Source organism: Ictalurus furcatus, chromosome 10 (genome assembly GCF_023375685.1).
Source record: "Ictalurus furcatus strain D&B chromosome 10, Billie_1.0, whole genome shotgun sequence".
In the NCBI taxonomy this organism is placed as follows: Eukaryota; Metazoa; Chordata; class Actinopteri; order Siluriformes; family Ictaluridae; genus Ictalurus; species Ictalurus furcatus.
Genome location: NC_071264.1, coordinates 27,322,359 through 27,349,085, shown reverse-complemented (window position 1 = coordinate 27,349,085; position 26,727 = coordinate 27,322,359). Strand labels below are relative to the sequence as shown.

General features: G+C 38.4%; 2 protein-coding genes across 5 annotated transcripts; one reads left to right on the top strand and one right to left on the bottom strand.

Moving 5' to 3' along the window:
• Nucleotides 1–2,229: 2,229 nt before the first annotated feature.
• On the bottom strand, nucleotides 2,230–12,364 carry dhodh (dihydroorotate dehydrogenase). Of its 4 annotated transcripts, none has more exons than XM_053635284.1 (9): nucleotides 12,294–12,364; nucleotides 11,066–11,278; nucleotides 10,138–10,337; nucleotides 5,445–5,527; nucleotides 5,131–5,318; nucleotides 4,347–4,460; nucleotides 3,406–3,559; nucleotides 2,841–3,000; nucleotides 2,230–2,748 (listed from the first exon to the last, which is right to left on the bottom strand). In XM_053635284.1, the coding sequence occupies exons 1-9, from the start codon at nucleotides 12,309–12,311 to the stop codon at nucleotides 2,649–2,651; spliced, it is 1,230 nt and encodes a 409-aa protein (XP_053491259.1). In that variant the 5' UTR covers nucleotides 12,312–12,364; the 3' UTR covers nucleotides 2,230–2,648. The 4 variants fall into 4 exon arrangements, with proteins under 4 accessions (XP_053491259.1, XP_053491260.1, XP_053491258.1 ...); XM_053635285.1 differs by having other exon boundaries at nucleotides 12,239–12,301; XM_053635283.1 differs by lacking the exon at nucleotides 12,294–12,364 and adding an exon at nucleotides 11,875–12,065 and having other exon boundaries at nucleotides 5,131–5,315.
• A 3,182-nt stretch (nucleotides 12,365–15,546) lies between these two features.
• On the top strand, nucleotides 15,547–26,727 carry LOC128613324 (polycystic kidney disease protein 1-like 2). The gene is made up of 17 exons (XM_053633989.1): nucleotides 15,547–16,247; nucleotides 18,005–18,130; nucleotides 18,270–18,344; nucleotides 18,430–18,488; nucleotides 18,586–18,648; nucleotides 18,780–18,923; nucleotides 19,045–19,163; nucleotides 20,765–20,882; nucleotides 21,072–21,200; nucleotides 22,466–22,679; nucleotides 23,205–23,392; nucleotides 23,512–23,742; nucleotides 23,849–23,950; nucleotides 24,693–24,871; nucleotides 25,043–25,186; nucleotides 25,764–25,966; nucleotides 26,486–26,727. The coding sequence occupies exons 1-17, from the start codon at nucleotides 15,908–15,910 to the stop codon at nucleotides 26,725–26,727; spliced, it is 2,676 nt and encodes an 891-aa protein (XP_053489964.1). The 5' UTR covers nucleotides 15,547–15,907.

Here is a 26,727-nt window from a genome sequence, read left to right as displayed (position 1 = left end):
CAGGAGGCAACAAACATCAACAACCAGCCTTAGCTGTGAGAGTAAATCCTCATACCAACACCAGTTAATTTGATTCAATTAACGTTTTTTCACAGATAGTGAATCCTGGTATAATCGCAGACAGAGTCCTGGGATGAGCATAGGATAGGGTTTATGATTCCAGCATCAGATCTTGGGTACAAATCTACATGTGATTATCCACTGAAGCAAGGATGATAAACTGTTTTTGCAAAGTGCAAATCTTTAGAGTATCTCTGTATTTGTGATATTACAAGCCACGCATCTTTCATCTCTCTTATTCTTAAACCAGGTGGACGAACTGACGGGGTCATACTTGACATCTCTGGTCTTAGGTTCTGACCCGTGTCCACCTCTGAGGATGCTATAGATGTTCTGTCATCAAATCCAGGTGAATCAGGCCAGCGCACATTCCACCCACGAGGAAGCAGCTGGTCTGAATGTTGCCTTAGGCTGTACACAGGACGCATGAATAAATCAGCTAGCACGATTTAACCTGGTTTGGGTCCAGAGCATGCATTATTATCTTACTGTTATGGACTGAACTGCATTGATTAAAAAACTACCCAATAAACAGTACAATAATATGTTCGCTTTTCTTTTCTCTGTGTCAAAGATGTCACGTTACCTTCTCAGCGGGAGACGTCCTGACTCTTTGTCTATGAATTCCTCACATCCTTTTTTTTTTTTTTTTGTAGCGTTTATCTTGACGCCCCTGCAGCACATCTAATGTCCTTCACAAGGCACACAAATGTGTGTCTGAGTAATTTTATTGAATATCTTTATACTGACTAGATCTATCATTGTGAAGAACTCTTTTGTAAATGTCATACAGGGAAGGTAATGACATTTACTCTCCTTTCCAGCAGGCAGCTCTACTAACAGCTTCAGATGCTCCGCCCACACCCCAGCATGTCTGATATCTTTACATTTATACTTACATTTTATTGGAAGACGCCCTTATCCAGAGTGACTTACATATATCTCATTTATACAACTGAGCAGTTGAGGGTTAAGGGCCTTGCTCAAGGGCCCAACAGCGGCAGCTTGGTGGTGCTGTGATTAGACCTTCCGAGCAATAGTCTGATGCCTTAACCACTGAGCTACCAGTGACATTTTGAACGCAGAGCTGGAAAAGGGAAGGACGCTTTCGGAGCCATAAGAGCTGAGCTGAAGCGAATAAAGGCCTAGAAAATTCTCTGACATCTTTGAGATCCTTGAAGCTACTTTGAAAACTTCAAAAGAAGGTTAAACTAATTTTAAAGCAATTCATATTCACACACACTCGCTCACCATCCACTTCACACAGAGAGGTGTTGGATGTTAAAACTATTCAGACTAGTTTCTACCTCCATGTGACCTCCTGCCCCACGGGGGGAGAAAAACCAACACCAACAATCAGCCAAAGACCTCATCTGTCAATCCAATCCAGGGAACGTAAAAAGCAGGACTCTTCAAGGCAGGCAGACAATCTTCAATAAAGCGCTCGCTGAAGTGACTGTGGGTTATTTGTCAAAACTGCACACTACAGCTCAGAGAAGGAAAGAAGGGAAACTGGATCCTTCCTTAGAAAAATGACAGCACCAAATCTCAAAGATAATGCAATTGTGGCACCCTGTTGAGACTTTGTGTAGACTGCAAGGACAAATCACAGTGAAAGAGGGGGAACTTTTTCAGGAAGTAGTTTTGTGTCTCTGAGAGAAGTTGTATCACAATTGAGCCAGCCATTCAGTTTCTCCATCCATCCATCCATCTTCTATACCGCTTATCCTTTTCAGGGTCACGGGGAAACCTGGAGCCTATCCCAGGGAGCATCGGGCACAAGGCGGGGTACACCCTGGACAGGGTGACAGTCCATCACAGGGCACTATCACATACACACTCACACACCTATTCATACACTACAGACACTTTAGACATCCCAATCAGCCTACCATGCATGTCTTTGGACTGTGGGAGGAAACCGGAGTACCCCCCGGAAACCCACGCAGCACGGGGAGAACATGCAAACTCCGCACACACATGGCCCCAGCGGGACTCGACCCCCCGACCCTGGAGGTGTGAGGCGAATGTGCTTTAACTTTTAAAGTGCCCTTTAAAAATTTTCTTTTATCTCCATATTTAAACTGGACCTGGCAACCCTACCTGATCATTTTATTCAAAGATTTATCCACATAGATTGCTCAGAAATTTGAATGGCAACCCCACAAGTGGTCAAATGATATTTATTATTATTACATTATAAAAATCTGACAGGGCACATCACAAAACCTTTACAAAAGTTGTCCATGTCCAGCTTGTTCATGCTTCAGGAATAAGTCCTCTGGTAAAAGTACGTTTCGTTTTTGTTTTTAAGTCAGTCACAAAACAGTTTGCACTCCATCTTGGGTCGCACTGCTGGCACTTGACTTGAGTTTCATCACGTCACCTCATATACCCAGACCCTTTCAATTCCATGCTGGCCCACATTCAAAACATTTCAGCTGAGATTCATACGTCGGTGGTCTGAAGCCACAAATCCGATCAGATAAAGGAGAAAATCTGACATTGGAAACCCGACTCCGCCACCGAACACCAGTCTGAGACACTCCACTGAGCTGGCGAGTTACGTATGAGCTATGCTTTAGAGCCTAATTCACTGTCACTCCTTCGGTGTGTGATGATGTCATGCCATCAGACGTCCTGTGATCAGCACCTACTGCTTCTGATACACTACTGAATCCCTGTTCCCTGCAAGAGACACACAATATTTCAAAAAATAAAATAAAAAACACCACCTCATGAAAGACAGGCCGGAAACAGGAACCGCAGAGCGTACTTACGTTAACAGCTCGTGCAGTTCTCTTTTGATCTTGGTTACGACCGGAGGACCCTGATACACCAGCGCTGTGTAGAGCTGAACCAGAGATGCTCCGGCACGGATCTTATCCAGGGCGTCCTGTCCGCTAGCCACTCCACCTACACCGACTATGGGCACCTTCCCTACAACATGAAGAAATGCTCGTTTCCAGTTACGCAAAAAACGGTTTCAGTGTTCAGACTTTTACATTTCCATCACAAATCTCCACATAAAAGACCATATAAAAAGATCCATTGCTAATAAGCTTCCGTTTCGTATTACGGATGCTTTGCTAAATGTTCGCAGAACAAAAACATGTAGATAAGATGTTTGGATACGTGTTGACCTTTGAGCCTGGTGATAACGCAAAGATGTCACGAGGGATTTATCGTAAATCTCAGACATAATGTCTCAAAAGGGGTTTAACGTGGTCAAAAATGGCTTGGACAAAAGAAGTGATTTGATTAATTGGTGTGTGTAAATAATAGTTCCTAATTTATTGCCCATGGATGTGTTATTTATTTATTTATTTATTTATTTATTTATACCTTTCGTTAAGGTGTACATCTCCCGTACTGTACGGGTGGACCGTCCTTTAAGCGGCTGCCCGCTCAGACCCCCCACCTCGTTCCTGTTGTGGTCCTGCAGGGTCTCAGGCCTGGACACTGTGGTGTTGGAGACGATTAAACCGTCCACACCAAGCTAACACACAAAAGCACACGGAAACAAACGTTCAGACACAACAGCGATAAAAGGTAAGGAAAACAACACTTGAGGCATGCTGTTACAGGAAAATAAATCAACCATCAGTTGGTGTCATGTGGCCCAACACGAAGCAGATTTATTGTTACCACCCTTAAGTTGATTATTTTTCCATAACAGTGCATTCCGAAGTGCTTTATTGCTCTTCTACCCAAAAAGGTTTCCAAAGCCTACAGCTTATTTATTAAACAACACTACTTCATAGTTGTTGTTGTTTTGTTTTTTTTAATCTGTTTACAATTACATTTCATATTGTGGAACATCCTGTACTGACTCATGTTACAGTATAAGTTGCTCTCTCGAAGTTAATAAAACAAAAATGTCATGTTACTGAGAAACCACACACACCTCTGACTCAGACTCTGATGCTGCGCTGACACTGGAGACTCCTTCCATAAACGCTAACTAAATGCCGCCTTACAGAAAACTTCACCGTAACGATGATGACACATTTTTTAAACTTTAAATATCATTACAGCAGGCACTACTGTATCAATGTAAATGAGTCAACCAATCAGATTCGAGAATTCAGCAGCGGTATGGAATACTGCGTTTTATTTGCTTTACTTTTTTAGGAATATGATTTTATAAAAAAAATAAAATAAAATACCCTGCATGCGCGCAAGCACGCACGCACACTATGTAAATGTCCGGTAGTATATATTATATATGTATAATTAAAATTATAAAATGATAATTATTCATTAAGTGGAAAGAAAGAAGTGACCTCTGTGATGACCTCTGCAATGTCCTGCTTGTCCTGCTGGGAGAGATCCGGAGCAATCTTAACCATTACTGGCGGCCGATTCGCTCCTTGCAGAGTGTCTCTCGCTTTCAGTACCTGAGTTCGCATTCGTAAAACACACACACACACACACACACACTGTACAATGACACAGTGTACTGTACAGTAAATCCCGACTGCCCAGGTGACACTTTTTTTTAAAAATCCAGTCCCAGCTGTTACACACCATAATTTCAATTTTATAACTAGACAGGGTAAATCTAATCTATCCAACAGTCAACTTTACTGACCAAATCTGATTTGTTTGGGGGTTTTTTTTGGACGATGCTGCATTTGCTTGTGTATTGATTTTGTCATGAATTATTTTACATAAGAGCAATGTCCGAACGCAGTTCTGAGCGTATTTGACGCAGACTGGGAGTTTTTAAGCAAAGACATCAGAACATTTGTTTTCTACTCGAGGAGCTGCTACACTCCCCCCACCTTCATTCTGTTTGCTTTTTTTTGTCTGTGTTGTTCTTGTTGCAAATATCTGATGTCACAAACACTGAGCACTGAATAACAAAATAAATAATTACAAGAAGGAAAAAATAATAATAAAAAGAGTGACGTCATGTCCATTTCAAACCACAATATTAGCCTAAGAAACGCATGTATGAATGTACTTTTTTTTTGCAACACAGATAGTAATCAACCCTGCTTACATCAGGTAAGCCTTGCCAGACAAGGACAGTCATTTGCATTCGGTAACCGAGCTCAGTTCTACCTTGTCCAGTAGATGGCGCAGTTCTTTCTTCCCCTGCAGGTCCCTGAGGCCCGGAGTATTCGGGCTGCTCACGTTCACTACCAGGTAGTCAGCGAGGGGACCAAGCGTCCTCACTCCCTCCAGATAATCAGCCACAGCGTCTGTGGACAGCTTGTTCTTCCCCAGGTTGATGCCCAGTGGCTTGCCTGCTGAGATCGTATAATAATAATTCCGGTTTATTGAGACTTTTCCACTCAAATAACAGGAAATGAAATGAAGCGATTGCTCTGTGGCTCTAATGTTCATAGCAAGGCGATAGGATGTCTCAGGTTTACCTTTAGTGAGCTCAGACTGAACTCCTTGTCTGGCTTTTAATCTCTCCTGAACAGCTAGAACGCCACAGCTGTTGAAGCCGTATCTGAAAAACACGCAAACATACATACATACATAACTAGTGATGACATCATTACTAATGTAATACCAGTCAATATTTTTATACGAGAGTGCAGCTCTGGTTTTATCAGTTTTATATTAATGCGCTTGTTCTAATACGTTATTGTTTCTATAGTAACAGCTCATTCACAGGGACTTGTATGGTAGACATTTCACATAATACTAGTACTACTACTACTACTACTACTACTAGTAATAATAATAATAATAATAATAATAATAATAACAAATGCATGAATGACGTGTTGTTTATTTACTAAAGAAAAACAGAATCATTGACATGGTGATATTTTCTGTAAGGAGACATTTGTTTTACGCTTATAGAAGGAGTCTCCAGCATCAGTGCTTTATAACAGTCAGTGAGTTACGAGTTCCGGGTTCCTCGGTAACATGACATAGGAGAGAGAGGAAAAAAGAGGGGCTGGTGAAGGAAAGAAAGTTTACAGCCACTATAGCACAAGTGATAACATTTAAAAGTAACTATAAATGGATTTTTTAATTTTTTTTTTTAAAAACAAGATGTGCCATTCTTTATGAAATAAAAATTGTGGTACAAGACTATTTAAATGCTTTGAGATGTGATGTTGATGACAAATAATCAGCTTCAGGGTGGTATTAACAACGCTGCATGGCATCTGGGTGAATCACATCACCCCATTGTTGATTATTTTCCTATAACAGCACTCGCATGTGTTTTATTCCTAACTTAATATATACTGAATAATGAAAACAAAACCATACTGATACTGAATCGTATCAGAATAAAATATCAAATATAATATAACGGAGTGTTTTCATTTGTAGCTGACTTTTTCCACAGGGAAAACGTTTCTGCTCATAAAAACGCAGCCTTCCTATGCCTCACTCCTGCGCTCGTGTGCGTCTGACTCAACACTTTATTAAAGTGTAATGCGAATTAATTATAAACCGGCTGACGTCTTTTCCTTTCCGCCTGAAAGCATGACAGTATTTTGATTGCTGTTGAAATGCGAGCAAAGCAAACAGCTCCAGTGACCGTGATCGCTGCGCTGAGTCGTTAAGACTCATCAATTATGGGTTACCATGGCAACAAATAGAATCCCCCCCCAGCAATTGAGTCGAGGCAAATAAACTGTAAAGCTGAAGGCAATATTTAATGTCAGGCTGGAAACACAGGAAGGACAAAGAGGTGGCTGTATAGACTTGTGTTGCTATTGGGCTTTGTATGGTCTTTAATGAGATCACACTGTTTTCCAAAAGCAAGAGCATGACAGAGGGGAGCCAATATTTATACAGCTGTTTAGTTTTATTAAGTTCCTAGTGGTTTTATAATACAATCTGTCTCAAGTGCTAATTATATAACATACTTCATTATATACAGGACAATAGGAATGGATGAAAAGGCAAAAAATATCATATGTTTATGTGGGGTTGCCAGATTGGGAGTGATTGAATGAATGAATGAATTAAATAACTATAAGAACAGTCGACATGTTCGGTCTAATAAAATATAATCTGCCAATAGTGAGTTTATGATCCACAATATTTCATGATATTTAGTTTTGCTAATAATGAAAAAATAATAATAAAAAAACAGAGCTGAAGAGTAAAAGTAGATACTGATTTCTATTTTTATTTAAATAAATTACCTAAAACGTTTACATAGAAGGTAAATTACCCCTGATGGCACATGATACACGCATATTTTATTTTTATATATATATATATATATATATATATATATATATATACACATATACACACACACACACACACACACACACACACACACACATATACATACATATATACACATATACATACACACACACTAGGGCTGCACGATTAATCGGATATCGATCGGGATTACGATATTGACTGCCCACGATTAAATGAACATGATCGACTGTGATACTGACGTTTAAAGTTCGTCCTCCGCTCATAGAAAACTCCGCTGTTTTCTCCACTCAAATCAAGCGCTTACAGCCAATCACATAGGGCGGTGCAGGGATGACGTCAATTTGTAGCGCCAAAATCCGGAAACGGGGTCAGCATTTTAGTGCTCGAGCTGCCAGTTTCTCTGCGAGCTCCAGCTCTTGCGCGAGGGGAAATCATGACACTAGCTAGCACGATGCTAAATGGCACTACAGAGGTTGTCGGGGACATTAAACATCATCACGCCGAACGGGAAAAAACTTTGCAGATAAACTCAGGGCTCTACAGTGCAACTATTTCACTCGTATTTGCGACTGAAGTACTTTGTGCGACTGTGACTAAATATTTATTCGCACCGGTGCGAGTGACCTGTTCGGAGTTGTAGAATACAATCGGAATAAAAACTACAGGAAGTCCAAAATGCATCTACAGTTACTTTCACACTGCTTTTCAACTCCTCAGTCAACCGAACAAGTGTGGAAATACTGCAGAGAAGCCATTATGATGACGAGTAACACTGAACATCATCTGCTTCTCTCAACTTCCCGATCTCACAAACCGCCATCTTTTATTGATCCCACACTATCTTCCGAAATTCTGTCATAATTGACGAGCTCAGGTTCTCATGCCTACTTGTGTGTTATAACGTGGCACATTAACGCTACCATCTCTTAAAAAAAAAAAAAACAAACAAACAAAAAAAAAAAAACACACTAAGCTTCAAATGTGCTCCTAAATTTTTGTAATCTCCTAAAAGAAACTGTCTTGCGTCTCTCCTCCTGTAAACACTGTTGTTGCCTTTTCTGCATTCGCCTGAATCGTTTTCATTTAGTCGCATGTTGTTATATTTGATGCATATTTTCATTTGGTTGATGGCATTTTTACGTATCCTATATTTTGGGTACAATTTTATTTACATTTTGCTTCTACGAGATGATGCGCTTTAAGGCGCAGTCTTATTTGATGCAAAGATTTGGACATTAGCAGGAACGTAGCACAACATGGAGGTGAAAGCAGCAGGCTGTTTATTTAAATGTGAAAGTACAATAAAAATATGTTGTCCCTAAAATCAATAAATAATCATGATAAATAATTGAGATCTCAATATTGATCAAAATAATATATATAAATATATATAGATATACACACACACACACACACACACACACACATATATATATATATATATATATATATATATATATATATATGAAAGATTTTGTCCTCTTTAAAAAGAAAAGAGGAAAACTCTTTAACGAAGAGTACACTGTTCAATTCCGTACTTTTTTTTTTTTATTATTTTTTTTTAATAATCGCTTAATGCAAATTTAAATGCTTTGTGTTCCTCACTGTATTAAACTGCTTCAGATTGTGAAATAGTTGCTAGATGTGTTACTAACAAAGCCTTAATTTTAACTGTAGCAAACTAAATAACCATTTTCTAGCGATACCACACAACTGACCTGCTGATTGTAATATTACCTTATGATGAAAGTAAAAAAAAAAAAATGGAGTTTTTGCGTGACTTCAGATTTCGGGATTGTCGCACATCTAAGGGCACCTTTTTCCAATCTTATGCAATATGCGTACCAAAGAGAGAGAGAGAGAGAATTTGCCATTCAAAACCGGGAGTGTGTACACATTGCGCTCGTTTACGTCAAGAGCACAGGCTCGTCCACTTAACCTGCCTGTGAGGAACTTGCTAAAATGGATGATTGTGGTGTCCAGTGTGCATCAAAGCTAGTCCCAAGCCACACGGACGGAAATTTTTCATTCATTTCGTAGCCTAGGACGTGTTTGTGTAAAAATATTCTAAAATGCATCCTGATGTACATGTGCAACTATTCAAATAGCCTGCATCTTATTTACATAAATCCTACACTCATTTTGCTTATGAGGGCTTGTGAACCTACAATATTGCCCATTCTGACGTCACGAAAAATTTGAGGCCATTTTTCCAAAAGTTTTGGCACATGAAGCTACAAATATCCCCAAACAACTTAACCCAAAGACTAAAAACAACAAGCGACCCAAGGTTCATTTCAATTTGCTTCTCTTATAACGACACGTGTATAAATGGGTTTCCACGTCCTCGATCACCATGATGTTACCGTGACATTGCACACTTGTACCTTCCCCCATTTCCAATTCAGCAAGCCACATTTACATTTATTGCTTTTGGCACTTTTACACTTTTACTCAAAGACACTTTAAAGGTGCGGCAGAATACAATCCTAGCAGCCAGTCATGTCTACATGCAAAGATCGTTTTTTTTTTTTTCCTGCTCGTTTGAACTACTTCACATTCTAAATGCATTATTTACGTGTTAAATATTTTGAATTCTGCGTCAAAATATCACCTGGACACCTCGGACATGCTTCGGCATGCTTTTTAGCTATTGTTAAATCTTTTGAATTACAGCTGGCACTGATGTCGGAGTTAATCGACATCATCTGACCAATCAGATTCGATTCAAAAGCACTGCAGTATAAACAGGATTAGAGCAGACATGTTTTGGTTGACTGAAGATCAGGTGCACTATTGCGTTTTGGGTCATCTGCAATAGTTAAGCAGTGCAACGTGACAGGCCAAGCAGCAGAAAGCTGTATAAATTGCGTCAGACGTTGCAGAAGGGGAACAAAGCTCAAAGCTGCCTCATACCTGTTAATAACCGCCTGGTCAGCCTCGAGTCTGAACACGCGGGGTTTTGGATTTCCCTCCTGTGGTTTCGGGGTGACCGTGCCCACCTCGACAAAGCCGAAGCCCAACCGATACAGAGCATCCACGGCCTCACCGTGCTTATCAAAGCCTGCTGCGATCCCAACAGGATTCCCGAACCTCCGTCCCATCACATTTACCTCCTGGATTAGCACATAAAAAATTTCTAATTAGATTGATATTGCTAAGGCTTGGTACTAGACCTGTTATAATAACTGCTTTTGTTGGACGATACACTGTCCCAGAAATAATCGCAATTAACGATATTATTGTCATCTTAAGACCATTTTATGCAACTGATATAATGATAATATAAGAGCATAATAATGCAAGTACACCCTTTCAAAGAACCATGAACTTTTAATTCTTGGGAACATTCAGACACGGGAATACAATACTGCGATTTCCTTATGCTTTAGTTATTCACTGTCTGTGTTTTAATACACGTCTTAAACTCGAATGCAGACAGTTTTTGCATTCGAATGTGCGTTTTTATCTTAAATTCGACGAATATTCCAAGTTGGAATTTTAATTTGACAGTGCGAACAGCTAAAATGTTGGTGACATTCACTCTTATGTAAACAAACACGCATGTAAACACAATGGGAAATAGGTGATAGGTCAGAAAAATATATCGTACGATAAGTCGAAAATGTAATTATCGTGACAGGCCTACTTTGTACAAACGGTCACATGATGCATGTCAAATTGTATCGAAAGCTTGGGACAAAAAAAATTCCATCGATAACTGAAGCAGAACACAATCCAAGCATCAGGCTGTTAAAAGTACATCAGCTATTCTAACACTAGTCATTTAAAATAATTATAGTAATAGCGTATAGTATTAGTAATAGACATTTTGTACACTCACCAGTGATGCAGGATCCTGGTAGCGACTTCTGGGCACCAGGCCCAGGCTGAGTAACCGCACAGCCATGACGTGAGCTGTTTCTGCTCCCACAAGTCTTTGCAGCACGGGCATGAGGGTGGTAGCGTAGAAGCGCTCGTCCCCGGTTGCGGTCAGGTATCCCAGGAATAAGGTGCTGCCACATCCCAGGATCTTTACAGCGTCCTTCAGACGCTCCTGTGGTGGGGGAAAAAAAGGAGTCTGGATGACTAAACTGAAAAGAAGGACATTAAACCTGATTTTTATGACCCTATTAGTTAACAAAGCAGTTCATGGTCATGTTTCGTCGATATGTCTCAGACTTGGACAATGACTTCTGACAGGTAAAACAGTGAAAGGAAGAATCAAACTATAGTAACAATAGGAAACTGCCAGTCAATAGCGCAACACATTTCCTTTAAACATTAGACATTATCCTGCACTATATCCTTTAAAATGGATTACTGTCTATACCTCAGTGGCCTCAGGTGTGTGCTAATTCATTCATTCATTCATTCATTCTTCAGTGAACACTTTATTCTGGTCAAGGTCATGGTGGAACCGGGAGCCCATCCCAGGAAAACTGGGCGTGAGACAGGAATACGAATATGGATGAATGGATGAATTTAGGAAAATCTGCCAGTTTACTACTATCCACGTCCTGTATAAATAGGACCCAAACTATTCACATCTCTCTGATCGCATGAATGTTGTGATTCTTCACGAACATTTGGAATTAATCAGGATTATCTCAGAATATCATAAAAGTGCTTTGATTTGTAAAACTCACTTACATCATTTACATATTCCAGACTGCGATATCGCAAAAGGCCAGTATCGCGATAACAAATCGCCAACATACTGCGCATGCGCACAAGGCAGAACCCAGAAGGGCAGCAATCACATGGCAAGAGGACATTCATCAGCACCAGTAATGTCTACGTGTGTGACACGATTGTTCACAACTTCTCAAAGTACACCGTTCATCGCCTCGGAATTGTGAAAGTCGTGAATTAGTCATGAATTAACACACGATAGAAGAGAATCTGAGAGGGAAAACTCATCATGTCTAATATTCAGTCTGAACTGGTAAAAGTCACGGGTTAAACACGTCATGCTATATAATATTTATATATCGCATTATAGTATTTGTCGCACTTTTTCTGGTATTCTTGTAGTGTTGTGGTTGTTTTAATCCTGAATGCTAAGTTACCTTCAGCTGCCCGGCCATGATCACTCACGTTGTAAACGCAGGATGGGTAGTCACGTGATTTGACTCAACTCTCCTGAGTTCTCGCGATGTTTGCCACTTATAAGGTGTGCATTGTAGTATTAGTCCAAAGTGACGTATTGCATTAAACGTGTAATTAAAGAAACAAACTAATAATTAAATATGTCACTTTGGTCTATATTTATAATAAACTACGCCCTTGATGGGTTTTTATTTTATTTTATTTTTTTTAAACTGAGCAAATGGTTCAGGGGGAAAAGAAAGTACACCCTCCTTCAATTCTATCTATCGAAATAACAATCCTGTCATGCTCACCAACCTCTATATACAAAGAAATAACCTCAAGTGACAACATAAAAAGCAGAACAGATTTCAGTATGTAGTCTTTTTTCCGCAAAAAGTACAGTAAACCAACATTCAGAAAGCATTTGAGAAAAAATAAATACAGCTTATAATTCAGTAACATGTAAAACCACCTTTAGCAACAATAACTTGAAGTAAACGTTTTCTATAGGAGTTTATCAGCCTCTTGTCGTTGTGGAAATTTTGCCCGCTCTTCTTTACAACATCGCCTCAGTTCAATGATGTTTGAGGGCTTTTTCTTTATAAGCTCTCTTAATATCCCACTACATCATTTCAATGGAGTTGAGGTCTGGAGTTTGACTTGGCCATTCCAACACCTTGATTTTTTCTTCTTTAGCCATTCAGATTTCTATTTGATGGTGTGCTTTGGATCATTGTCCTGTTGTATGACCCAATTTTGACCCAGCTTAAACTCCTGGACTGATGGCCTAACATCTCAAGAATATTCTGGCATGTAGCTTTTGGGTTTTTCTTTATATCTCTGAGCATTAAACAGTCTGACCTTGGACTGAACGACCAAACATCATTAAAAAATGGGTCAAATATCCTTCTTTAGAACATGATGAAACATGTTTCCTTCCCATGTAGATAGAGAACACCTTGAGGATTTCAGAAATGTATCATGTGTTGGGTATTTAGTTTTACTTATGACAAAAGAGCTTAGACAATGTGGAAATTCAAAAACTGGCCCGATATACAGTGCCCTCCACTAATATTGGCACCCTTTGTAAATATGAGCAAAGAAGGCTGTGGAAAAATTGTCTTTATTGTTTGATCTTTTGTTCAAAAGATTCATAAAAAAATACTCTGCTCTCATGGATATCAAACGATTGCAAACAAAACACAGGTTTATCCAAAATAAAAATATATTCGTTACATATAGGTGTGCAACAATTATTGCCACCCCTATGAACTGATATGAGAAAAATATATTTGAAGTATATTCCCATTGATATTTTATTTTTTTTAGTAGATATTTTATTTTTTTTGACTAGGCACAGGAAATTGTTCAACCATGATTTCCTGTTTCACAGGGATATAAATATGAGGTAACACACAGACCAAATTCCCTTAGTTATTCATAACAATGGGTAAGACCAAGGAATATAGCTGTGATGTGCGGCAAAAGGTTGTTGAGCTTCACAAAATGGGAAGTGGCTATAAGAAAATAGCACAAGCATTGAAAATGCCCATTTCCACCATCAGGGCAATAATTAAGAAGTTCCAGTCAACTGAAAATGTTATGAATCAATCTAGAATTGGACGTGTGTCTATATTGTTGCACTGTGAAGAGAATGGTTCGAGTGGCCAAAACATATTCAAGGATCTCAGCTGGAGAATTGCAGAAGTTAGTTGCATCTTGGGGTCAGAAAGTCTCCAAAACTACAATCCAAAGTCACCTACATCACCACAAGTTGTTTGGAAGGGTTTCAAGAAAAAGCCTCTACTCTCATCCAAAAACAAACTCAAGTAGATTCAGTTTGCCAGACATTACTGGAACTTCAATTGGGATCGGGTTCTATGGTCAGATGAAAGGTGGTTTTGGCACACAGAGAGGTAGCTATTAGAGAGGCTCTTTAATGTTTTGGGGCTGTGTTTTTGCCAGAGGACCTGGACATTTTGTTAGGATACATGGCATCATGGACTCCATCAATATTAAATGAAATCCTGACTGCCACTGCCAGAAAGCTTAAAATGGGCCATGGTTGGATCTTCCAGCAGGACAATGATCCAAAACATACATCAAACACAATACAAAAATAGTTTACTGACCACAAAATCAAGGTCCTACCACGGCCATCCCAGTCCCCTGACCTGAAACCCATAGAAAACTTGTGTGGTGAACTGAAGAGGAGAGTCCTCCAGCATGGACCTTGAAATTTGAAGGATCTGGGGAGATTCTGTATGGAGGAATGATCTCAGATCCCTCGCCATGTATTCTCCAACCTCATCAGGCGTTATAGGAGAAGACTCATAGCTTTTATCTTGGCAAAGGGAGGTAGCACAAAGTATTGACTAAAAGGGTGCCAATAATTGTTGCACACCTATATTTAACAAAGATTTTTTTTTTAATAAACCTGTGTTTTGTTTGCAATTGTTCGATATCCATGAGAGCAGAATATTTTTGTAAAAAAAAATTTGAATAAAAAATCAAAAGGTTAAACAATAAAGACAAACTTTGCTCATATTTACCAAGGGTGCCAATAATAGTGGCGGGCACTGTATCTGAATTCACCCTGTATACAAGTTGTGTCAGGATAAGATCCTCAGCATCAAACAGAAATACAGATCTACGAATGTAGCAGTATTGACAATAGGGTAAAATCACGAACACACACACACAAACACACACACACACACACCCATACGCACGTATATAACCTTTAACTTCCTGACTGAGATGTGCGCATCACCGACGTCACATGCAGTGCAGAGAAGGAGGGAGCACTGGAACCTCCTCATTGATAATATGCATACAAAATAAGTTCATTTTACCATTGAACACACTGTTCTCTATATTGAAATGTGAAAATTGTCACAAAAACCTTTGATCTCTTGCTTAAAAATGTTATTTACAGCAGCATTTATGTGTCACATATGAAATCAAAGGTAACCTATAGCCAGAATGAAAACAGGCAGGGATGATATAGAAATATCAGTTTCATTTACTCTTTATTGTAATAGAGTTGTGGACAGTGATATGACAATGTACCGAATGTTCATATGTTCCAATCCTAATTCAGAAATACACTTTTCATCTCGGACAATTGGGATTTCCACAAGATAAACATTGACAGCTTAAAAATGAGGCCTATACACTAATGTATAATGTATATATATATATATATATATATATATATATATTTTTTTTTTACAAATTTATCCAATTGTGAAACTATATTTTGCTCAAGTAGGCCATCAATCAGCCAAAAGCAATTGTTGTATTTCTTTTCTTCACTTAAATTCAGTCAAAAACCAGTATCATTTCGTTTTGTACTGCACAGTCTAAGCAACCCAAAAACCAATCTGTGAGGCAAGCTGAAATCAGACTTTGCATGTAGTTTGAGTGTCTCCTATCATTTTCCTAATGAAAATGAGGAAGTTAGCTCACATGCACTGTTTTCACAAAGAGAGTTGCTGTCGATTTGCCTAAGATGGACTGAAGCTCCCTGTTTTCCAGTCTACGAAGTCTTGGCTGGAAGTGAAGTTTGCTCGTTTTCGCTCTTCCCACGATGCCTTTCCTAAAGCAATTCTGCATTTATTGCTGGATTTCAGGGACTTTTCTCTTATCCGCTCACGCCGTGTCCCTGACGACATCCCGAGATGTATCAGACGACCGATATATCAACGAGGCCATTTTTCAGAACGTATCGTACGAATTCGTCGCAAACCCACAGTCATGGGGACGGGCGAATGAAATCTGCGAGACTCAAGGAGGGAAACTTCTGAAGTATCTGGACTGTGAGATCAAGGATTTCTTTTCCAAAGTGTTGAAAGACGTCCAGACCACAGCTCCAGGCTTTTGGGTCGGTGAAGGTTTGACAGGATCTTACGCTGAATGTGTTATTCAGGGTGAGTAGGAAAAAAAATAATAAAAATCCTGTCCAGTTTCTCACCAGTTTGTAACAAATATTGTAGGATGGAATTATTGTCTAGGATTGACTTTAAATGTTTGACATTCGAAGCTCTTTCTTTGTCACAGATGGTACAATAATAGTATTATTAGTAACACATGCCTGTGATTGGTCTCAGATGTCCCTTATCTCTTTCTCAAGCTAATTAGCCAATCAAAATAAATGGTATTACATGACAAAGCCAGAGTAAATGGCTTTTGTCTTGAACCTAGTCACTTGGAATCAGAGTCTTAATTTCTCAGGGTGTCCAACGGGACTGGCCACCCAACATAGTCGTAGTTTAAGTATTCTACTCTCATGATAGTGGAGCAACTGCGTCAAATATGAAGATGGTGGAAAAAAGAAAGTCTACGTTCATTAATATGGGAGCTGCTTCTATAATGCATCTTCAGTCTCTGCTTTATTCTGGTCAGCTGGTGTAAATGGCTAATTTGTTTGTATTCAGGGTTTATAATTAGATTATTAGATGAAACCAGGTAGTTTCGTTAAAAAATATTGCAGAAGCAAACAAAAATAATTTCTCCGGGAGCTCACAGGATTAGTCAAGTGCGTCCGAATTTCTTCAGAAGTAGACAGGAATGAGATTATCAATCCTGCACACACTTCTACTACAGATTATGTCATATTTAGAAAATTACATATTAGAGATTTTGATTCGGATTATAAGCACAGATCTTGCAGTGATATGTACACGGTAGTTCGTTCTTCATAATAAAACTACTACCGTAATTATGTCGAATTGGATTAAAGGTTTTAAACTTTCCGATCCTTCAGAGTGGAACATCTAGTTTTACGCTTGAGAGCAAATGTTTGCATCCCCCATGGTTTTTTTTTTTTTAAATAGAAAAAAGTGAAAATGTATGTGTTTTTCACAATCGCTCGAAAGACAACAGACTTCCAAACTGTTCCGAATGAAATGTGGGTTGATCCTGCGTTAACTCTACAATCCAAAATGAAGAGAAAAACTGTTTGGGGGAAAAAATTGATTTGAAGAACTCAGCGTAACTAATCTAGCAGGAATGTCAGGAAGAATGTGTAGGCACTATCGGATGCAAAAGTTTCGAAGTGATATCTTGAGATTTGTCATAATGGTATTGTGAAAACAAATGTTTGATAATGTCTATAAAATGTTTGTCAAATAATGTCTTAAAAATAACTTTTATTTATAAAAAAAATATATATTTAACTCTAAAAGGAGAATTCTTTAATTAAGATACAAAATTTGAACATCAAATCAGCAGTCAATTTGTAATTATTAAAGAAAATTACAATATTACAGTATCCACAAAAGTGTTTTGTGACATAATTTATCACAATATTGATCAATATTTATCACAATATTGATATTACGTCATCGTATCACCTAGGCCTACGTGATAATAAAGGCACTGATGTCAAATTCATTGTGAAATTGCTTTAAAAATACCTTTCTTTACTTTTTCATTTTGTTCTAAATATATGCAAATGTTTGTGGTTACTGTAATAAGTAACTTCAGTAACTGCCTCTATTTTAATGTTCATTTCACTTCTGTTCGTAGTCTGTACTGAATAATATGCTTGAATCAGCATGTTGTTTAAGGAATGAAACATAAACACATATTTACTATTTACCTGCATGACCATATCTCTTATTTATTTATGCGCTGTAAATATAAAGAGTAAATGTTTTTTTTTCTTCATATGCTAAATGTGCAGCAATGCCCACTGCTCAACCTGCTGATAGACCCAGTCCACCTTTTTGCACCTACGCGATAATGGAGCCATTACAGCTGGTGACCACGCCCTACTGCAATATGACCTTGGGTTACCTGTGTACTCACGGTAAAAACAAAATTTCCATATGACGCTTTTTACATGTATTTTGAGCCAATAGAAATACCAACTCCACTGTGTTATGTAACACAAGGTATATCCGGTTCTTTAAATGAAACCGAAGATAACAGATGCTGTGCTCTTACAGATTCCCAAGCAGATGAAGATGAAAATATGCAAGAGCAGAGGAGCATCCGGGTCCGGAGGAGCACGGATAACACGAGTAAACCGTTGTGATATGACAGTAAAATATGGGACCTTATATTCTGTAGAAAGATCTTTGAACATTTCTTTCTCTTTCTTTTCAGTAATTGAATGGTTAACACAAATGGATTCATCAACATCGGACTTGCAAGCTCTCTTCGATGTCAGTGAATTTTATACATTAAAAAAAAAAAGTCATTACATATCTATGAGGCGATTTGTAATATTCTTTGCCGTTAATCTTGTCATGTATTTTGCAGCTCGCTAAGAACATATTAGTCAAAATTGCGAACGAACCGGTGGAGATAACGCATGATTCAAAGGTGACATGTCTCCAAATACTCTGAGCCATTTCTAAAAATAACTCTATCATGATTCTTTCAGTGTCAGATGGAAAAAAAAAATCATTTGTCAGTGAGTGTGTGATCTCAGTTATACTCTTTTCAACTCGCAGAAGAAATACCTAAACAGTATACTAAAAGCCATGAAGATACTTACAAAAATAGATGACCAGAGCAAGAGCCTCACTATTAATTGTACCGGAGGCATCATTTTGTACACCATCGAGCAGTGTGGACCAGATGACAGCCCAGAATATGTAAGCAAAAGAACAAAAAAAAAGAGGGAGAATTTCTGGGGACGCATATAGCATTTCATAACCACCGATATGTGCTGTTCTTTTTTTATTTTTTTAATGTGTGTGTCTTTGAATCAAACAGCTTGAGGAGCTGCTTATTCTGGCTGTCCAGATTTATCAGGAGATAAATATACTGACAAAGCAAGACACTGGTATTATATATGTCTTGGATTTTGTATCAGGCACGCTTTTTGCAACCAAGTAGGTATATTTTATATTTACACTCTTACAAACTTTGATTTGTTATATACTGGGATTAGGTTTTCTTGTAGGTATTAACTGGGTAAGTATATGATACATACTTTCAAGTACTGCATAAAAACGTTTTTTGTAACACTTTACTCAAGGTATTGCTCACCTACATAAACCTTTCATGACATCTTACATAAACCTACATAAGCATTTATATTCCAATAAACGCCAGCTGACATAAGAACTGCCTTCTTCTTCTTCAGGTGTTTTCAAGTTTCTTCAAGTTTACCTGCGTAAACTTTTCATGACAACTGACATGAGCTTATATAATCATTTTAAGAGCTTCAACAAGAGGCATCAGCTGACATAAAGACGGCATTGTAATCTTTACTTAAGGGTTCATTAGGCTACATGTAACCTGTATAAGCCCTTCCCAACAACTGACATAAACCTGCACAGCAATTTATAATGGCTGACATAAAAACTGCCTTCTTTACTTTTTATATAAGGCTGGGGTTCATACAGCTACGTGAAACACTTGCATAAGCCCTTCATGACAACTGACATAATAAAAACTATATAAAAAACAATGTAATTATTTATAATGGCTTATTCCACTAAATGTCAGCTGACATAGGTCTACATGACACCAGCGTAAGCTCTTCACAACAACTGACTTAAAACTGTCTAAACATTTATAATGGCTTATTCCATGAAATATCAGCTGATATTTAATCTACCTTCAATTTTGACATAATTGTAATGTTCATGAGACCTGAATAAGCCCTTCATGACAACTCACATAAACCTACATAATCGTTTATAAAGGCTTATTCCAATAACTGTCAGCTGACATAAATACTACTTTCTTCAATTTTTACTTAAGGGTAGTGTTCATAAGGCTACATGACAGCTACATAAGCCCTTCGTTACAACTGACATAAATGTATATAATTATTTTAAGAGTTTCAAAAACAGGCATCAGTTGACATATAGACTGCCTTCATTTTTTTTTATTTTTTTTTTACTTAAGGTAGAGTTCATAAGGCCTACATACATAACACCTGCATAAGCCCTTCATTACCCCTGGAATAAACCTACATAATCATTTGTAAAGGTTTATTTCAATAAACATCAGCTGACATAATGACGGCACTCTTCAATTTTTACATAAGGGTAGTGTTCATAAGGCTGCACAACATCTGAATAAGCCCTTCATGACAACTGACATAAACCTACATAATCATTTGTAAAGGATTATTTCAATAAATTTCTGCCTCCAAATAAATCACTGCTTCTTCAGTTTTTAATTAATGGTAGTGTTCATAAGGCTACAGGACACCTGCATAAGCCCTTCGTGACACTCGATATAAACCTTTTAATCCAAGAGTTCAAAATAAAAATTGAAGAAGGCAGTCTTTTTCAGCTGATGCGTGTTGCTAAAACACCTTTGTAAATGTTTATGTAGGTTTATGTAAGTTGTCATAAAAAGCTTATGCTGGTGTTATGAAGCCATACAGTACTTACCTGGTTAATAAAAACATTTTTAAAAATCTTTTAAAGAATAGGTTTGTAATTTCATACACATTTTCTCTCTCTCTCTTTTAAAGACAGAACCCAGAAAATATGGAAAACTTGTCGCTTGGGAGTACGGACACGAGTGTTGTCCAGTTTCCCTCTTTGGATACATTTAAGTCACAGCTGCCGAACAGCCCTATCGACGTTCAGGTTTGTTCAGCCAATCAGAGACTTTTACTGGCATGTCTGTGTAGGCAAGTAGCACATAGCGCTGATTTTCAGCTGTCTGCTGAAGATATGGCAGCATTCGAGGACCTAATACCTATAATAAAAGCTCTAATATAATTTCCACCATTTTCTTTGTTTAAAATGTGTTTGTTTTTGTTCATCTCTGTGCAGATGTTCAGTTATAATACAAACCCAATGGCTGCGGAATCAAACTTTAGCCTGACTGGCACTATCTGCAGCCTCTCACTCTCGGATGGGCAGTCTAATGTCAAACTCAGCAATCTGTCAAGTTTCATCGAGGTGAGTTCCGGTGACCTCTTTACTGAGCCCTCATTTTACACTACAAGGCTCACCATTAGAAAAAAAAATTACATCTATTTCACAGGTGTATATGATTATATGGTATGCCCTGAACTTGCACAAGTGAACTAAGTAAGCACAACCTGTGAATAACGCGAAGAAAATGAATGAATCATGTGAAAAGAGTCAGGTGATATAAATAAATCATGCACACAATGAATCATGTAAAAAAAATCATGTAAATCACATGACAATAATTGATTCATGAAAAATGTATCCTATGTGAAAATAAATGAATCATGTGAAAATTGAATCATGTGGAAAAAATGACACGTAAAATAAATGAATCATGTGAAAACTGAATCATGTGGAAAAAATGACGTAAAATAAATGAATCATGTGAAAACTGAATCACGTGGAAAAAATGACGCGTAAAATAAATGAATCATGTGAAACTGAATCATGTGGAAAAAATGACACGTAAAATAAATTAATCGTGAAAACTGAATCATGTGGAAAAAATGACACGTAAAATAAATGAATCATGTGAAAACTGAATCATGTGGAAAAATGACGTAAAATAAATGAATCATGTGAAAACTGAATCATGTGGAAAAATGACATGTAAAATAAATGAATCATGTGAAAACTGAATCATGTGAAAAAATGACACGTAAAATAAATGAATCATGTGAAAACTGAATCATGTGAAAAAATGACACGTAAAATAAATGAATCATGTGAAAACTGAATCATGTGGAAAAAATGACACGTAAAATAAATGAATCATGTGAAAACTGAATCATGTGAAAAAATGACACGTAAAATAAATGAATCATGTGAAAACTGAATCATGTGAAAAAATGACGTAAAATAAATGTCATGTGAAAACAATCAGGTGATATAAATGAATCAAGTGCAAAAGCACCTGCGAAACAAATGAATCATAAAAAAAAAAGAATTCTGAAAAAAAAAAACATGAGGGGGGCTGGGGAATCATACATGAAAATAAATGACTCATGTAAAGACTGAATCATATGGGGAAAATCATGCAAAATAAACAATTATCTAAAAAGAAAACAAAAAGTCACCTGAAAATAAATACATTGAAAAATGAATCGTGGGGAAAATTTACATGGGAAAAACCCCAGCTGTGAAAAATGTATGAAACATTAACATGTGAAGTCTGTAAAAACCACGACTAAATTTCACATCTGAATCATGTAATGGCATAAATTACACATTCTTCTCTCTCCCCTGTGCAGATATTTCTCCCACGTCCTGGAGCCACTGAGCCAGCAATTGCAAGCATGCCTGTGAAATATGGGTTTGCTCTCATCACATCCTTCAACATCACTGATCCAAACTCAACTGTCCTTGTAACTGCAGTACCAGATCAAAATGTCTCTCTTCTGTTGCTCCTGTCTTCCACTTACCAATCAAACAATCTCAGTCAGCGCACCATCCTGACTGGCCATGGTAAGGAGTGTTTTGGAAAGCAAAAAAAAAATTTTAAAAAATCAAGGTTTATAGAAATCTTTGAGATTATTTAAGCCATCAGGCTTTCAGATGGCATATATGCAATAGAAAACTTAAAAAAAAAAAAAAAAAGAACATACAAACATCCTGAGTGTAGTTTACGTCTCCGGGGTTGCCAGATTCTTCTTTAGAAGTAGTGGTTTGTGTGGGGTTTTCAGGAGCGTCTAGACCACCTCCTTTATACCCAAGCACTTTCCTTTAAGCCTGAAAAGAATTTGGAATAGAAAATGTGGACCGAAGAAGGAAATTTATAGTTTATAAATAGTTCATTCATTTATTTTTTGGTTGTTTTAAAAAACAACAAAATATTGCTCGCATAAAAAGTCCTAGAGTTCAAATCTTGATTGTTAAATATAGCTTTAATGCAACTTCCTTCTCAGTAATCATGTCGTTTTTGCATGTTTGTATACGCCGTGTGATTCGCATGTGATTTTTATTTCTCTTTTCTCACTGTCACACGTGAAGGCGATAATTATCGCTGGCTCATCCACCCCGAGATGCTGAACGGTACTACTAACGGGACCATGTATGTGAACATAACCGTGTTCAACTACACGTCAAGCCGTCCTGTGACCGTCAATGTCACGCTTATGAACTTTAAGTGCGTGTACTGGGATGTAAACCAAAATGATTGGAGCAGAGATGGCTGCTGGGTAAGTGTGTCATTATCTATAAAGATGGCACAGAATTACAAACGGAGTACCAATATAATCCAAGTGATTGGAGATAACAGTGTGCGGTGTGTGATAACTGTGTCAACTCTTTCACACAGGTTGGTCCTAAAACACTACCGAACATGACTCACTGCTTGTGTAACCACAACACTTTCTACGGGAGCTCCTTCTTCGTGATGCCCAATCCGATAGACCTGTCAAAAACAGCTGCGCTCTTCGCCACCATCAATCAGAATTATGTGGTTGCCTCTGTCCTAGGTGCTTTCTTTTTCCTCTATCTGATCCTTGTGGCCTGGGCACGGTATGCTGACAAAAAAGCACAGAGAACGGTACAGACCACTTCCATCCTCATATGATCTGAAATTATGATAATGCTAACCAGAGGGAGAGAGAGAGAGAGAGAGATGAGAATACTTTCTTTCTGTATCTTTTCAGCGCAAGGTAATGCTGCTGGAGGACAATCATCCATGTGCTCATTATAACTACCTGCTGAATATACAGACAGGAAACCGGAAGCAAGCAGGAACCACGGCCAAGGTGTGTACAAGTGATCCGATCGGGCAATTTGTCACATCACAAGAACTTATCCCTTTAAAATCCAAGAATCCAACAAGCACAATGTATATTTTTATTTTTCCTTTTTTTTATCACTGAGTTATTTAAGGTCCGTTAATAGGCATAGGAAATAAAAGGCGTCACAGTTAATGACAGTTCTACTAAAAATTCTTAAAATAGCATGCTAGTCATAGCGTCAAATGTCATTTTACCTCATTAAGCCAGATTGAAGCTTCTTTTTCTCCTTCAGTCCTTCATCGGCTCTCACCTCGATATCCCTGGAGTCTAGCTAGCTGGCTTTCAAACAGAAGCAGGAAAAAAAGCACAATCCTTGATTATTCAAGGTTGTTTCTCACCGTAGCACCGGGTACCCGATAAAATGTGATTAAACAGACTAAGAGACGTGTTCATTCGACGTTTGGGTAGGTTAAATATGGCGAAACTATAATGCTGACCTTTCATGAATACTGTTATAGCGCACTTCGAATGATTTGACATGTACTATCTAAACATTTGCGCTGTCTGTGTGCTGTCAGAAACCCACGAGTAAGCATTTGAAATGATCAGTAAGTGTTTCAGGGGGTTCAAACTTATGGCTTATACAAGAAAAAGTCACAAAGTCATTTTCAGCCTTGGTTTTCCCAGACCACCAGACATATTTTTCATAGGTGACACTGCGGTCGTGTTATGTATGTATGTGTGTGTGTGTGTGTGTTTTGAACAGGTTATGATGACTGTAGAGGGCACAGATGGCGAGACCGACATCCATAACTTAGCTTACCCAGACCAGCCTGCATTTGAGAAAGGAGGAGTGGACATGTTCATGCTGAGCACTCCGTTCCCTCTGGGAGAGCTGCAGAACATTAAACTGTGGCATGACAACACTGGAGGAAGTCCAGACTGGTGAACATGTCTTCTTTCGTTTTTCCACACAGGGTTTTAATACATTGAATAGATCAGAAGCAGGAAGGTAGATAGGGACGAGATTTTCTCAAACAGTGTACATTTTGGAAAACAAAGCCAAATTATTGAAAATGATGGTGATATTAACTCGAGCGAATTGTCTCCCATCAGGTACCTGCAGAAGGTGACAGTGCAGGACTTGCAGACTCGTCAGGTCTGGCACTTCCTGTGTAATACCTGGCTAAAGGGCAACGGCGACACACCTTGTAAAAGAACCTTCAATCCTGCAAAGAAGAACGAGATCACCAGTTTTGGGTACCATGATGAATTAAATACAAATTGTTTTAGAAAAGTATTTAGCGAAAAGCATCCATCTAGCACCCTAAAAGCTTCAGCTTGTTCCACCTTGGGAAGGTTCTATGTAGAACTTTGGAGAGGTTGGGTAGCAGTTCTAGCTAGACCAAAAAACCATAGAGGAACTCTATGTTTTTTTTTTCTATCATGGTTCTGATTAATACTTTTGTGCTCATATCATTTTATTACACTTTATTATGGTTTATAATTACACTCTTGATGGTTCTTCAACGGATGGATAGATAGATTCGTTGGCTAGTCAGTAGATCCAGACCTACATACTTAGACACGTTTCCTAACGTTCCACTATAGTTAGTGAATAATATGCTTTAAAACGCATAACTAAATAACCAGCTGAGATTTTAAGGGGTTATGAGTTCTACCTGGAACGTTCTGACTGGAAAATACTCTGCTGTAAGGTTCTACATACAAGCTCCCGTTAGACGGACAACTGAAAAACATTTAAGGGTTCTAGATTTAACCTTTATTTCTAAGAATGCCGCTCACACTCCCGTTCCGTGTGTCCCACCCACTCCAGCAATTTATTCCACGCGCGGACATCCACTGGGTTCCGAGACGAGCACATTTGGATGTCTATCGTGAATCCTCCACGCCACAGCCCGTTCAGCCGAGTGCAGCGAGTCTCCTGCTGTATGTGCCTGCTCCTGTGCACCATGGTCATCAACATCATGTTCTGGAACATTCCCAAAGATGGAGAGTCTCCTGTCATCGTTAAGTTAGGTCAGAGTGATGTTAAACATTTCATACTCTTGACTATCATCGTTTTTTTTGGCCGTGCGCTAATGTGCAGTCCATATATGATCGACATATTTCCTATGTTGTACATGGAATACAGTACACATTGGACCAGATAGAGCGGTACATGTAATTATACTGTACAGTAAATGGTTAAAATTACGATGTGTCGTTCTTTAATCAAATAAAAACGGTAATCGTTGGCAAATTGCCGTGGTTTACATTTACAGCATTTGGTAGACGCCCTTATCCAGAGCGACTTACATTTATCTCATTTATACAACCAAGCAAGTTGAGGGTTAAGGGCCTTGCTCAAGGGCCCAACAATGACTGCTTGGCAGTGCTGGGGTTTGAACTTCCGATCAGTAATCCAGCGTCTTAACCACTACATCACACCACCTTGTCATTGATTATTTTCCTTCAACACGTTTTATGCCTTACATAGTAAAGAGTGAAATATATTCAAAATACAGAATCTAACTCCTTGTCCTGTTGCTTCCACAGGGTCCTTTGAACTCACCTGGCAACAGATCATGATCGCGGTGGAAAGCGCCCTGCTCATGTTCCCGATTAACATCCTCATTGTCACCATATTCCGCAGCATACAACCGCGAGTGCAAAAAGAAGACGAGGACAAGGCCAAGATCAACAACAGCAGCAAATCTTCCGCTGCTTCCATGCAGACTATCCTCAAGGTCCTCAAGTCAAATAGCTCTGAAATATTGTCATTGCTCTGCTCTCCGTAA